Source organism: Barbatula barbatula (genome assembly GCF_947034865.1).
Source record: "Barbatula barbatula genome assembly, chromosome: 20".
Classification (NCBI taxonomy): Eukaryota; Metazoa; Chordata; class Actinopteri; order Cypriniformes; family Nemacheilidae; genus Barbatula; species Barbatula barbatula.
In genome coordinates, this window is record NC_136783.1 from 16132145 (window position 1) to 16148281 (window position 16137).

General features: G+C 38.1%; 1 protein-coding gene across 1 annotated transcript in view; it reads left to right on the forward strand.

Moving 5' to 3' along the window:
* The window catches only part of nhsb (Nance-Horan syndrome b (congenital cataracts and dental anomalies)), a gene marked incomplete at both ends in the record, with an annotated part of 43120 nt that overhangs the window by 22918 nt on the left and 4065 nt on the right, over positions 1–16137 (forward strand). The window contains 6 exons of the mRNA XM_079483806.1: positions 11405–11557; positions 12661–12800; positions 14429–14473; positions 14892–14954; positions 15516–15711; positions 15888–16019. Coding sequence (XP_079339932.1) covers positions 11405–11557; positions 12661–12800; positions 14429–14473; positions 14892–14954; positions 15516–15711; positions 15888–16019 — 729 coding nt within the window. The remainder of the gene's footprint in view (positions 1–11404; positions 11558–12660; positions 12801–14428; positions 14474–14891; positions 14955–15515; positions 15712–15887; positions 16020–16137) is intronic.

Below are 16137 nucleotides of genomic sequence, written 5' to 3' on the forward strand. Positions count from 1 at the left end.
TTACCACAGACCAAATGTAATAATACATTACAACATATTGTTTATGTATTCTGGACAGCTTTCTGAAGTGTCTTTTGTGACTTGTGTGTTTCTGTATGTGTGATATGCTGCTGATTTGCTAGATGGCTGGAAACTTCATAAGGAAATCAAACATAATACGTTTTTTATATCAAATTTTAAAAACAACACTCAAACCTTCTCTGATGTAGGTGATATCCGCGATTTAAAAAAATTTATATATTTTTGTGTGTATTTATGCCGTTGTCTATGTATATCGATCTTTGGCTGCTCTAACATTATCTTTATATATTTTATTCCTTTTAACTTTTTAAATGTGTTTTTAAAATTGTTCACCTGTCATCCAGAAGAGCTGCAAAACTGTATTTCATTGTTCCTAAACAGTGACAAAAAATGTATATTCTATTCTTCGCTACACGGATCATAGTATATGGATTTGATTTTGCATAGAAAACCAAAAAGCGAAATTTTGTGAAATATTTAAACCTGGACCACCAAACCAGTCATATTTGCAGCAATAGTTAATACATATTTAATCATATTAAATTTTGAATAAAATTTGGATAAAGGGCGAATACATAAATTTTTCAGTCTTGGGCATCACTTTTGGCCATTACTGTAGTAAAGGATTATGAGACATCAAAGAGGATCATGTGTGGTGGGGGATGTTATGACTTGTAAAGGTTGTGGCCTGGGGTTTAGAGCGTTGGGCTTGTGGTCAGAAGGTTGCCGGTTCAAATCTCAGTGCCAGCAGGTCATGACTGAAGTGCCCTTGAGCAAGGCACCTTACCCCTGATTGCTCTGCATTAATGTGTCACTGTAAAAATTGGATACAAGCGTCTGCCAAATGAATAAATGTAAATGTAAATGTAAAGGAAGAGGAGGATCTGTAGCTGTTGTGATCCTCTGTTGTAAATTTCAAATTGCCTGCCATTTACCATGGAGAAGCTATGATCACAAACACTGAAAGCCTTCTTTTGCATTCTACAGTTTGGCATGTAGTTTTTTTTATAGTTTGAATATATCCCATATATGTTTTTTTGATGAATGACACCATCAGCTCACATTTTTTGTGTAAAAATACCAAAAACAGACTGTGTATGTAGCTACAGAAGAATGCCTGGGAAGAGGAAAGACGAATCTAGAAAGAGACATACCTTAACTGTCTGATCATTTTTCCTGCATTCCAAACCGGTGACATTCAAACACAATATGGAAGGTACCATTTTAATACAGAAGACTAAGACATGGCCATTGCTCTTTAAAGAAAGCATATAAGACAACCAAAACAAACAAGAGCATTGTAGTGCATTCTATTGGTTGACAAACTGCATATTTGTATCTCCTTTGACAAAGTAGTGAAAACGTGACGACATCTTAGTCCTCTGTCAGCCACGGTGTGCTTTTAAAGCAAGGGGACCATTCGAGGAATAGTTCTCCCAAAAATACAATTTCTGTCATCATTTATGTACACTCACGCTGTTCAAAACCTGTCGGACTTACACTCTTCTGTGGAACATAAAATTTATTTTGAGAAATGTCTCAGTGGTTTTATTTTTGGGTGAAACATCACTTTCAGCCAATCAAAAATCTTGCATTAAAAAACTGCCATTGCAGTGGCCCACTCTGGCCTTTTCCCAAATCCAAGCATGTGAATGTGCTATTAATGGGCAGCTTGCAGAGCAACAAGCTGCCAGACGTTTGTTTCTCTGTATGTCAATGTGATCCTGCCTGAACTAAACAGTCACATGCAGTCAGACCATTTAACGGCAAGGTCACAGGCGCAGGGTGACCAGATTAACAGGGATTAACAGGAAATTCTGTATTATTCCAGCCAGAGGGACCGCAGTGTGTGTCACACACTCGGATTTAGGTCCATGCTCGGTTCTTCTCAGATATGTACACATGGGGGCTCTCTTTGATGTCTACTGAGAGAGACACGCTATAATTGTGACGCAATAATACATGTTCACCGCTTTGTTTGTTTTGGTCTGCCATGCAAATGCATTTCACTGAATAGACAAGCATACTGTTGTTTTTTTATATAATGACAGACTTTCAACATGAAATCAACGGCAGCATAGTTTGATTGACCAAAAACTGACAGTGTTGCACATGAACTATTGTTATTGTGATTTTGCTATAACACCAATATGGACTAACTATACTTATACTAGGGAATAATATCCCCCTTTGGACCAGTTCATACCCCTGCCCATTAAGAGATTAAAAGCAGGAGATGTGCAGACTGGACTGTACCACAAGGAATGTGCTCCTAGAAAATGGGGGACGGTATTAACTGCAGATGCTGCAGATGGGCTACATTGGTTTATGTGGCTTGTCGGATGCAAACCGCAGCAGGTGAGCTTGTGTACAGGCATGTGTCTGCGTGCGAGGTAGATAAAAGGAGTGTTGATGGAGAGCTGAGCTGGCTAGGAACTGTTGGATATAGCTGTAAATCCAGAACAATGGCTTTTGCATGCTGTGTCCCTGTGAGATCAAGAGGTATGTCCATCTGTGCATTCCCTAAATTCATCCAAGAAGAAATGCTTTTGTCTTAATATTGTGAAGGTTTGTTGTATAGAAAGGACAATTAAAGAATGTTGTGTCATGTTTATATATTTTTTCATGGTCCTTATTTAACCCCAATAATTTATATGACATTATATAAAGGTTAGTTAAAAGGATTGCATCAGGTTAATATTAACAGGGCTCATTAATAATAAGAATATGTGAGAGTTGGGTTTTTTGGCTTGCAAACTTATTTGTAGTTAAAAGACAAAAACAAAGATGGATTTTTGATGTTGCTGGCTGACATAGATTTTTGTTGTTGATACTTTTTACAGTTTTTTTATCAAGCACAATGTACATGATTCATCATTTGCAGTTTTCAAAAACAAATTTTTAATAAGTTATGTTGTGTTGTTCGAAACTACATTTTTGTCATTATTTGCACGCCCTCTTGTCATTTTAAACTTGTATGACTTTCTTTCTTTTACAGAACAAAAATTTTGGTAACAACACATTGACTTGCATTGGTTTTGTGTCCATACAGTAGAAGTCAATGGGGACCAACTTTTTGTTGGTTACCTACAGTTTTTAAAATATCTTATTTTGTGTTTGCAGAAGAAGAAAAATCACACATGTTTAAAATGACAACTAGGTGAGTAAAGATGGTGTAATTTTTCATGGTGAACTATTCCTTTAACATTTAATAAAAACATTAATATGTTATGACTGATAAACAAATATGGCACTAAAAATAAAAGTGTTCACTGTAACGGGGTTCAATATAAGAGGAAGGAAGGAGACAGGGTTGGCGTTGCGAGAACACAACTTTTATTCAAAACACAAAGCAAAAGGAAATCATATTTAAAGGACGGCACTCCTCGCATGTCTCGGTTTCTTTCTCTCCAGATCAGGTTGACTCTCTCAGCCAGGCTCCTCTGGTAGAATGCGTGATCTCCACCAGTCTCGCCTCCTGATAGTTTTTACCGTCTTCCCGCCAATCACTGGAACGAGACACAGGTGTTTACAATCTGCACTTGACCTACTTCCCTCCTGCCGGTCTCCTGTCTCTTCCACTGTAGTCTTAGCTAAACCACGCCCCTCGCCACATACCCCGACCACCCGACTCAGCCTGCAGCCCCCTCTCCTGGTGAGAAAGTCGGCCACAACCATCTGGGTCCCCGGTCTGTGGACCACCTGTAATTTAAATGGCTGTTGTGCGAGATACGAACAGGTGATCCGCGTGTTGGTATCTTTCATGCGGTGGAGCTCTCCGAACAGAGTGTGAACTCCCGTCCCAGGAGATAGTAGCGGAGGGTAAGAACGGCCCACCTGATCGCCAGGCACTCTTTGTCAATGGTGCTGTACATCGTTTCTCTCCACCAGAGCTTACGGGCGCTCCTCACCCTCTATCTCCTGGGACAAGACATCCCCCAGACCTCTGTCCGATGCGTCCGTCTGCAAGAGAAAAGGAAGAGAAAGGCCAGGAGCGTGCACTAGCGGTCCGCCACACAAAGCAGCCTTTACTTGGGTGAAAGCCTTCTGGCATGGCTCCGTCCACTGGATGGGATCTGGCGTATCCTTTTTAGTGAGGTCAGTCAACGGGCTGGTGAGCGCCGAATAATTAGAGACAAACCTTCTATAACATATAGCCAGCCCCAGGAACTGCCTCACCTCCTTTTGGTCTTGGGTCTCTGGGAGGTTGCAATTGCTGCCATCTTGTCCATTTGGGGACTCACCTGTGACTCAAGTGGAAGCCCAGATACCTGAACTCCGCCCACCCAACCGCACACTTCTTCACGGTAACCATGAGCCCTCTCACCGAACTCAGGATCGCTTTCAAGTGCTGCATATGCCTCTGCCAGTCATTAATATAGATGATGGTGTCATCCAAATACGCAGTGGCATATGCAGAGTGTGGCCGCAGTATGCGGTCCATGAGATGCTGGAAGGTAGCAGGAGCTCAGAATAAGCCGAAAGGAAATGTGTCAAATTAGTGCAATCCAAACGGCGTGGTGAAGGCTGTTTTTCCTTGGATACAGTAGATAAGGGGATCTGCCAATACCCTTTCGTCAAATCCAGCATCGAATAAAAACAAGCCTAACCTAGCCGATCAAGCAGTTCATCAATCCGAGGCATTGGATTGCACACTTCACTAAACCACACCCCCCATCGCCACATTCACTTTCTCTGGTAAAATTATGACCTACCGTTCTGGCCATCAGTTAAAAACTGTACACTATATCTGAGTCCCATATTAAGAATCAATTTCAAAGTTACTGGTATATTTACATGTACTTCATTGAAGACTGTGATTCTAAACATAAATTACGTATTCTCATGAGGAATCTGTTATTTCAGTCAGTGATAGTCTTTGATTTTACAGTACTAGAAAAGCTAAGCCTGTCATAGTGATGATGTTTCTGTCACACAGACTGTCTGTTAATATTTTGTCTGCACGTCTGACATGTTGGAGCATGCAGTTGTATTGTTGCACGCTGAATTACAGGGTTGGCGGTGCAGTTCGATTGCTTTTGGGTTTGGTCCATGTGTTGTGTGAACATCTTGAAATGCTGCATCATTCATAGAACTGTATGTTAAGGTTAATGAAAGGTTTACCAGATAAGTCATGAGGGTAAATAAATATAACTATCACAAATAGAGAAATATTTGATTATACAGGTTCCTAATTTTTGTGGAGTTACAATAAGGGTTGACTGGAGATTTGAAGTCTATAGCTTTGTACTATATAGCTACCTACCTGTGTGTGCTGATAAAAGCAGAGCCTGGGGATGGAGTTGAATGTGCCTATGAAAGAAATCGGCCCAAGACGAGTGTGTGTGTGTGTGTGTGTGTGTGTGTGTGTGCGTGTGTGCGTGTGTGCGTGTGTGCGTGTGTGCGTGTGTGCGTGTGTGTGTGTGTTGGAGAAAAAAATAAAGGAAGAGAGTACAAGACCTATCTGACCTACATCTAAACTCAACATCTGATCTGCATATCTTAGCTTGTTAGAGAAGGTTAAAGACTGGGGAATGTTGGTGCTAAAACAGGAACCAATAAGAGTAAGTTGCATAAATAAATGCTTGATTTGTATCCCTTTTTTATTTGATGATTGTCAAACTGTACATCTAGCTTTATCAGTATGCTTGCTGTGTGTTTGTCAAAACAGTGGTCAGCAGTATAGGAAGCAAGCAGTTCATTCTGCTTCAGATATTCTGTTATGCCTCATTTGTAAAGGTCTACAAGTCAAGTCTCAACAGGGTCCCTCGTTCCTCACCCTTAAGTCAGTGATGTTGCCCCCAAACAATCTTATCTTATCAGATGCCCCCCCCCCCCACTGGGTCACAATTGAGCATGTCAACTGGTGTAATTTTATTATAAATAGATTTTTTTTAAAGATTATTCTAACCGATCTCATCAAGCAATCTGGTGAGACTTTGGATAAGTATAACCTGTATATAGCTAAATACAATGAGATCCATCTGGGAAATTTTCATTTATTTATCAAAATTTTCATTTATTTATGTTGCCTGAAATATTTTAAAGGACATTTTAGTGGAAATGGTTGCGAATTGTAGCCAACAGAACCCTCCCCTTCTAAGCACTACGGTGGCTCTCTCAAGACAACTATGTTGTCACGTCTTCTCTTCTTTGCCAAAGGAGATAATGTACTTAGAAACACGCTCAGTAGAGAAATTTGTCTGTTTAGGGCTACTGTAGAAACAAGATGGCGAATTCCATGAAAGGGTGCGGTGTAGGTAGATAGAAATTCTAAAAACATATTGCTTCATTATGTAAGGTCTTTATACATCTCTGAAGACAGTTATTTCTTTCAATAGTTATTTCTTTCAATAGACCCTCCTTAATATTACACATAGCACCATTAATGCAGTTAAGATATGGAGCTGTTTGTTTAAGTAAAGATCACTGATGCATTAATTTATGCTAAAATTGCAAAAAAGAAGGTGTTCAACTGCTCTCTGCCCTAGAGAAAAAGAAGCAGCCCTTTAAAGAGGTCCACAGATATCGTTATATAGTAGTGTTGTTGTGTATCATCTGTGGGTATTAAGCGCTCCTGCAGAGGGACCAGCTGTGAGACACAGCATCCCCAGCCCCCATCAGAGAGAGTCAATCTCCATCCGTACTGCAGGCAGCTACACTTCTACTAGCTAACAACCTCATTTCAGAGAATAAATATATTTATCATTGATGAAGCACTTCATCCTATCTGTATCCAGTGCACAGGGCTCCCCATGTTTCCAGATTAGTGCTTTAAAATTAAGTCTACCCATAGACAAATCTGCTATTTGATTTTCCTCAACAAGATCGCAGCCATTGTATCTTTCTCTGAGCTCTGCTAGGCAAGTTTGACCTAGATTCCACTATGCTAGCGCTCCGACTGCTAATGACTAGTGCATCTGTATTAATAAAAGAAGAGCTGCAGCTGAGGGTTTGGGTAGCGTGAGAACACAGTCTCTTTATGTAGATGTTTGTGAAGTGATCTCAGTCTTACTTGGTATTATAAATTCGGGGGTTCTTTTTAGATTTGTGTTCTCCATCGTTCTTCAATGCAGGGATTTTTCAAACTGGGATCCAAGGACCCCCAGGGGGCCTCCAGATGGTTGCAAGGGGTCCCTAGTGATATTTAAGGGGAAAAGATTAATTGGAAAAAAACTGAAAAAACTATTGGAATTCTACTTAACATTGTTATTGGGTCATTTGTTGCTTTTTTTTTATTTTGCCGCTGTTCTTCTGAAACTGAAAAAGAAAAAACGCTGAACTTTTGTAATATATGTACACCGTTTTGTCAAAGTTGACAAGCTATTTTTAATGCTTTGTTTTTGTGACAAAGATAAAGGGTGATTAATAACAATGATTTATGGCAAAAAATGTATCCCAAAATATGGAGATTCAAGGTTTCAGTTGTATCAGGATCTTTCTGGTGAGTTTTTCCCACTATAGTTCTTTGTTCATGTGCAAGTGAAAGTATTACAAACTGGTGGAGTTTGGCAACAATTTATTGTCTTCATTATATCATATGTACTATTTATGTAACACATTTTTTGTTACATACGAGGGATGTAACAATATCAAAATCATATTGTGCGATAATACCTTGGTATAAAGTCCATTATTATTGCAATATATAAAATGACAAATGATGACTTGGAAACGTGCCATAAGCATCCTCCTTTCTTTATTCTCTAATCAAAACTGTTGCTTAGAGTAATGAGGTATAGTATGAGATTGGAAGAATGACCTAAAAATGCCTTTTATAAAATAAAATAAATGTACCAGATGGACCTTGACTAAGAAAACATCTATTCTTTTTTCTAACATTGACCTATCGTTTCATACAGTCATGTGACCATGATAATATTGAGAAAATCTTGCTATTGCGATAACAGGCTATGATAATATTGTTGCATCTCTAATATACATTGTGTTACAATTATGTCTTCACACCTAAAATATAGATGTATATGTACATGTCGCTCACAAAATGTTTATATTCTTTGGGGATCCAAGGCATCAAAAAGTGGCCCTTGCAATAATGAATTACATACACTGTATCTCAAAACACATTTTTACACTTACATTTTTTATAAAAGGCATTTTTACACTTAAAAATGTTGGGTCAAAAAGGTTTAAATAACCCAGAGTTGCCCTTGGTTAAAATAACACGGAACATTTTAATATTTCACACACCATAAAACAGACATTGTTTTCTTCCATATAAGTTTTTAAAACGTATCAAATAAACTAAATTATATTATATCTCCCTAAACAAACCGTCGTATTACGAAATGCGCTCTATAGACCAGTTTGTCTGTTTAGGACTACTGCAGAAACAACATGGTGAATTCCATGCAAGGGGACCCACGGTGTAAGTAGATAGAAATCGCAAATTCAGCTAAGGTCATAAAAACATAACGCTTCATTATGTAAGGTGTTTATACACGTCTGAATACATAGTTATGTATAATTTATTGCAGTTCTGTCAATAGATCCTACAAAAATGTACACACTGGACCTCATAGCGTTATTCTGATTGATCATTTAAAATTGCCTTCCTAAAGTAATAATTAGATCTGAAGATATTCTTTTCTTTGCCGTGCTCCTTGAAGAGTTTTGTCCTGACTCACTTTGCTGACAGTGCACCTGCTAGAGACAGAACGAAAGAAAAAGGGAGAGAGCTGTCTCAGTTCAGTCTTGCAGTAGTAGTAGCAGGATGCTTCATCCTTTCATTCTGTGTGACTAGCCCAATGAGAGATGGGTAACTCTCAGAGGAAGATACCTGGATCTGGCTTGAAAAAAAGAAACAGGATTCAGGGTGGTAGTAAAGATGAAGGCCAAAAAGCAAACACGACAGGTAAGAACTAGATTTCAGACACGGGTAGTGATATACGTTTCCTGCTGAGGTTGAAACATACATCACAAGAGATGTATGCAGGGCGTCTTTGCTTAAGAATATAGGTGACCATTTGATAAGTTTAGAATGTTGGTTTTATATTCTGGTGCATTCATACTGCAGTATACTGCTGTCTCTTCGGGCATCGATCTCATTAAGTGATTCAAAATCCCCAGTTGCTGTGATTTTGTCGCTAAACTCTCGCACATTTTAATGCTTTGATGATTGGAATTGAGCGTACATTACAAGCTCAACTCCGACTCAAACATTAGAGTTTTATGTTACAAAATGCCAAACATATCTCTACCCTACCACATTACATTCTTCTAGTACTCTATATACAACAGAATCATCAGTTTCAGTCAATAATTACGGTAGAGGTCACGCATGTGCCGCATGATGTTCGCTTTTTGGAAATGCGGTGCAGAAACGTCAGAAGCAGCAGAGAAGTGCTGAGTAATTGAGTCTGTTCGCTGCATTCACACATCATTACAGCACACGTAATGACGAAGAGAAGGGAGGGGAGATGGGGAGCAGGTAAAAGAAGGTCTGGTATCAAAGCACCAACTCACAGCCTTTTCTTCTGGAGCTGTGGAAGAGAGCTACCCTACACAATGTGTTGCTATAAGTTTGAATGATAAGCACTGTATATACTGTCCATCTGTATGTGTATTTTTAAGCATAATCTCTTTTACTTGCTTTTTACGTCTGTTTTAGTGCTTCACTTCACGGGTTTAGCTAAATAATGATTTCAGTGAAACAGTATTTGTACTTTGCTGCTTATAAGTCTCTTGGGATATTTAATAAGGTGCTTATGTAATTGCATTCAAAACAAAAACTGGCTCATATCCAGATTTCTATTGTCTATTTGCACTTACAGGTCCAATGTACCGAATTTAGCGGCATCTTGCAGTGAGGTTGCGAATTGCAACCAATGGCTCACCCCACTGTCTAAGGATGTAACGTATTTACGAAAACACTCTCTGTAGAGCAGTTTGTCCATTTAGGGCTACCGTAGAAACAACATGGTGAATTCCATGTAAGGGACCCGCGTTGAATGTACAGTAGATAGAAATAGTTCATTCCAAGGTAATAAAAACATAATGCTTCATGATGTGAGGTCTTTAAACGCCTCTGAAGACATAGTTGTGTGTATTATATTGCATTTCTACCATGCGCAGATCCTCCAAGAACAATACACACTGGACCTATAACAAATAAAAAACATAAATGCAGTTATGGATAGACTTTATGATAAACTTTTGTAATCTAATGAACAAAATGTCTAAGATACAGCCACTGTTGAAATTCAAGATTACCTGTGCAGTTCAATCTTTACGTCCATTGTCAAGTTGAACATGTCTCTGGTTAACATCAGAGAAGAAAACACTCAAAACACTGTTCCTTTTAATAGTTGTTTGTATGCAGTCAGAGCTCAAGTTACCTCAAACTGTGTGTGTGTGTGTGTGCGTGCGTGCGTGCGTGCGTGTGTGCATGCATGCGTGCGTTTGACAGAGAGAGTGTGTGTGTGTGTATGTCAAACAAATCGACTTTGTAATTGTTACCGCTTACCTCACATTTAATGAGGACTATCATGTTTCCTCTCGTCACTGACTGTTCACATCATATTTAGAGACATGACTGTGAAACATGAAGCCAGTTCAGTAAACCCTAAAAACATTTTCCAGCTACTTAAGATGACTGTTCTTTTTTGCATCAAACTTTGTCGTATGGCTTTCGTTCCATTTACAACAACGTCTTGATGCTATAAATTCCTGTTTTTAAGCATCCGCCTTTTCTGGTCTTCTACAACAGGAAATGCATTTCTGGTATTATTTTGCTGATCACGGCCTGATAAGGATCTGCTAATTCGCTTTAAATTAGATATGAAGGGTTGCTTGGATACAGATGACTCTGGGTAGTTCAAAGGGACCGCCGCACGTTGAATACTGATGGGCAGATGCTCTTTTATAGATGAGACAGGAAGCGGGTTAAAAAGACAGAGGGAGAAAAGAGAGCAATACTAATGAAGCTGCTGCTCACCTTTCTCTTATGTCCAGAATGTCATCTTTTCTTAATTGACAATATCATTTCAATTAATTCATTTGGAGACATTCGGTTATTTCAAACCCTTGTGTGCTTTGGATGAAACCTAGTCAAAAATTCCCTGATGGAGGTAGTTCCATTACAACGTAACAGAAAATATTTTGCACCACATTTGTTTTCCTTTCAACTTTAATTTCCAATTGTAAGAGTTTTCTCACTACAATTCAAATAGGGTTAATATAAAGATACAACGTATGAACTAAGAATTGATTTGGGATGATTCCAGTTATGATGGATGCAATGCATCAGAATAAACATTACTTTAGATTTTTTGTCTAAGCAATGTCACAGTTTTCAGAGTATGCCAGGTTTATAACTTTACCTTTTCTCATGCTTTGTCTGTTTGTTTGTGTTTCTCTTTAGCTGTATCTAATCTGGACGTCGAGAGTAAATTGACTTCACACTATCAGGCTCCATGGCATCAGCAGCACAATTTCTTCCACACTTGTACACGGCCACCATGCCTGGAGGAGTTACACCGACACACCAAGTTCAACCTGCGGGCGCTGAACAGAGGTACCACGTGTCTCTCTTTTAGTAGCATCAAAATGGCCATTTGGTTTTACATTATCCGAAAGTTTCTCAATTTATAGCGGTCACATCCAAATTCCCAACGGTTTAATGGTATAAGATTGGCACATATCAGAGGTGACAGGTCACGATAGATTACAATTATTATCCGGGAGTTTCCCTCAGAAATCAATAAAGTGCCTCTGTGTAGTCCACTATCTATTAAAACAACTCCAGCATGGATCTTTTCCACCTGGGATTAAAGCTGTGCCTCTGGGTTGAGGGGCTCAAAGCCATCATATTTTAGATCTCCCACATGCATTCGGCTTGATTTAGCCATTAAGGTATATGTTGTAAGACTTACTGTCAAATAGTTCCTAAACTCTTAACACAACCCAAAAAAACTATTTTTACAATTTTATTTCATATTTATCAAAAAAGCAAGTGGTTCTTGGCCATACTCTTGCCAGTGGTTGGGCTGATGTTGCTAAAATAGGTTGGTCTGGATGATCAGTGACAAATGAAACTTGTTTCATAATTGACTTAAGCTCATGTCATTCCAAACCTGTATGATGGACTCTCTTCTTTACAATACAAAATATTTTTTAAGAACATTGGTAACTAAACAACATTGTCCCCATTTTCTTCCACTGGATAGACGGATAACCACTGAGACATTTTCCTAATATATCTTATTTTGAGTTTCAAAGGTCACATACAGGTTTTCATCAACATGAGGGTGCATAAATGATGACAGATTTGATTATTTTGAGGAGAACCTTTATCCCCTGTTCCCTGGTTTGTACTGCCCTCTTGTGTTGAAATGATTCAATTTAATGTGCCATTGCCTCCAGCTCAATGAAACAAAACTCATTAAAGCAGAATTTATATTTCCCCTCGAATCAATTTTACTTCCATCAGTGACACATTAAATGTGACCGGAGCATTGATTATTCATTGTCAGCATGCAACAAATCCATTAGACGCCAGTAACGGATTGAAATTTTTTGCCAGCATTTGGCAGTATATAAAGACTATAAAATAGAAGGTGTTACTATTTACAATACAGTTTGGACTTATAGAAAATCTGCACTGTGTGTGTTCTACAGACCAGCAGCAGCGCCAGCGTTCAACCAGCAGAGAACGTGGTCGGGTGACCATATCAATATCTGTTGCTCCGCCCATGCCAACTCTCCCCTCCACTCAAAAACTCAGAAGGCGTGAGCAGAGGGGCCGATACTCACGCCTGGTAAGACATAAAACCGATCAGTACATGAGAGGAGATTCAATGCCTCCTGAAAAAAAGCAGAAACCCAATAGTAATCATAACAGAAATTCTAATGGTTTCCATTAAAAGAAAAACATTACGAACCTATAGCTTTTCCCCATTAAACCCACTGCGAAATTATTTTGTGTAGTGTGTTTTGGGCGTTATTCCAAAAGGATTTAATATTCCACAATCAGAATTCATCAGATACCAATTTACACAATTAAAACTTTGTGTTTTGGGCAGGGTTCTATTGATTTTTACCAGGGTTGATCTGTGGTTTTCAACTAATTTCAGGTCTTAGAATATACATTGGGCAACAAGTGGAGATAGGATCTTATACAAAAATGCATTTTGATAAAGGCATCTGTCAATTGTGTAAATGTAAATATATCCTGAAACTCTGGTTGATACAACCCACGTTAAACCTAATGGCAAGTAAATCCTTATTTAATGTAGTCTGAGTTATATTTCTTTTCACCTGTTTGTGGTTTTCGATGATGAGGGCATGTCATAATGTCACAAACCTGATCTGTAGCTTTCCGTCAAGTGACAGATAAATGTATCACTCTTTACATATTAAATGCATACTTGTAATTGTAAGAGCTCGGAAACCATTACCAGGGCCATTAATAGTGGCTTCTCGGAATGACTAAGTTACATTTGTGAATTACTGATGGCCTAAGCTAGCATACTCTCTCCTATCATGCACACCAGGAGAGGAACATTAGGGAGAGTGATGTTCAGACTGTCCAGAGAAAGGTAAAAGGTTTCTGTGTGCTAACACTGTGTTGTGTCATTGAGTTGACGTTGTCTCTGTTGACCATTCCATGGCATTTTATTTGTTTTACGTTAATATTTTGGGATTTCGTTTTGTAACATCGTAGGAACTTAACAATCGGTTTATTCTTTAGAAGGTGACATGCAAACAAATTAAAGACCCAAAAGTTAAGCTATCTTTTCTGTTTTGACAGTTTAATCTGTTTTTACATTTTTATTCGAGTCTTCAATATTTTTTCGCACCATTTTCCTGTATCTTTCCTCCCAAAACATTCTGACATGAATTACTCCCAAGTTTTCCAAACCTGTTTACGTTTCTTTGTTCTGTTAAACACAAAGAATAATATTTGAAAACATCTTCGCAACTGAATATCTGGGACTTTTTTAAATGGTATGCCCCACAATTGTGTGCTTTTCTTAAATTCTTCAAAATGTCTCATTTTGTGTTAAACAGAATAAAAAAATTATACAATTTTTTCTACTATAGTAGTCCGAGAACTGTCACTTTTTCCAAATATATTTCTTTGTGTTCAACAGAATAAAGTTTGGAATAACTTGAGGGTGATTTAATGGTGACATAATTTAGATTTTTGTGTGGAGCAATCCTTTTAATGCTTGTATCTGTTACAAGTTTTTAACCTAAAATAAGTACACAAACATTATAAATACCAAAATAACATTCCAGAATTTGATTTCAGGAAGTGTTTTGAATATGCAGCTATATGTTATTTTATTGTGTCCGTTTATTTGAAATGAACATTTCAATTTAATTGGTTAAAAAGTATTCTGGGGTTCTTCCTTTTTTGTCCCTTGAACCTCCCTCGCTGCAGGAGAGGCCAGCCAAGGAGGCTGACATCAAACCAGTCCTCAGAAAGGTAACTAACATTCTGTTAGAAGATGTGAATATAGGACTTGTGAGCTTGTTCTTTGTTTTCCAAAGTACCGGTTTCATCAAAGCTTGGTTTGATGCCAGGTTGATTGAAATAACTCCATAACAACATAATCTTTGAATTCAGAAAATTCCTATTTTATCCACAACTAACTAAAACTTTCATTTCAGCCTGTGTGTTTCAGTTTTATTTAGGTGTATATGAAATGGAGACATTAACAGAAGTCTTCACTGTTGATGGGAGTCTTTTGTTGCTTCATTTCCTGTGACTGTGTCATCTCTGTCCCCATACAGCACAGGCGCTCCATGTCTGCTTAACATCTGCTTTTCCATGTTTGAGTTATTTCATTTATGTTGTTCTTGTTTATCATTTAGTCCTGTGTTATGAATTTGTTTTATTTTAGTACCAACGCTCCCATTCCCCCTCCCTTATTCAGTGTTGTTTCTTCATTCCCTGGATTAGAAAGGTATTTTGCCACCTTAAATGTCTGCTTGTTTATAATCTCATATATTCACATACCCTCTCTCTACTAACAATTTCTAGTTTTCCTTCCTGTTTTAACACTATTAAAGAAGAGCAAAACATCCCCTTGACTTGTCTGTAGACATGATGTGATCATGTCTGTTAATTCTGCAGTCTCTTTTACTTGCAATTTTACTTTTATGTACCAGTATCCCTTTCTGTCTTAATCTATCTCTCATTTCAACCTTTCCACATAAAGAACATTCACATAAAATTCTTGTTTTTTTAGAAATATTAACTGGCATAGAGATGATGTTCACCCTTTGCCAGTGTTTTATTTTCCTCATCCAGTCTTCTTTCTTCTCTATGTTCCCTTGATCTTTGCGAACATTTGTTTTTTTAATTACAATCTCCTATAGTCACCCTAAAAATATTTATATAAGATAAACTTAGATATTATGTAATGTCATTTAGTTGGGCCACAGTATAGATATGTAATTCTGTTGTTAAAGTTTTAATCTTACATTCAAGTGTGTCTAACAGTCTTAACATAATTTGTTATTAGGCTGGCACCAACACGGAAACAGACGGAGAAATACCAGCATTGAACCACAGGCCTAAATGTCCTGTTCCAAATGTCCCTACAACCCTGGACAAACAGACCAACTGGTGCAAATCTCTGCCTCTTCCTACACCGGAGGAGAGATTGAAAAATGAGTCTCAAGTGATTTCCTCCTGTATCATTCCCATCAATGTCTCGGGTAAAGTGACATTCCATTGGAGTCTGTCCACATTGAAGAAACATGAACTACAAACAGTACATTTTTAAGTATATAAAATATTAGAAAATATAGTGAAAATAAAGACCAGGTGGCAAAATGAATATGATTGATTTGAGAGAGTTCATTACTTACATTACTATCTTCATCCTCCATAGGTGTTGGATTTGACAGAGAAGCCAGTGCTCGCTGCTCTCTTGTTCATTCACAGTCAGTTCTACAGAGGCGAAGGAAACTCAGGAGGCGAAAAACGATCACTGGCATCCCCAAACGAGTACAACAAGACATGGGTACGGTCTACAAGCAGCTGTTCATTGAAATTATTCCAAATGCAAAGCATTTTTTAATCTGGAGAATATAATCTTTTTCTATTTTCTAAATAATAGATTCCTATTGTTTTTCTCATTT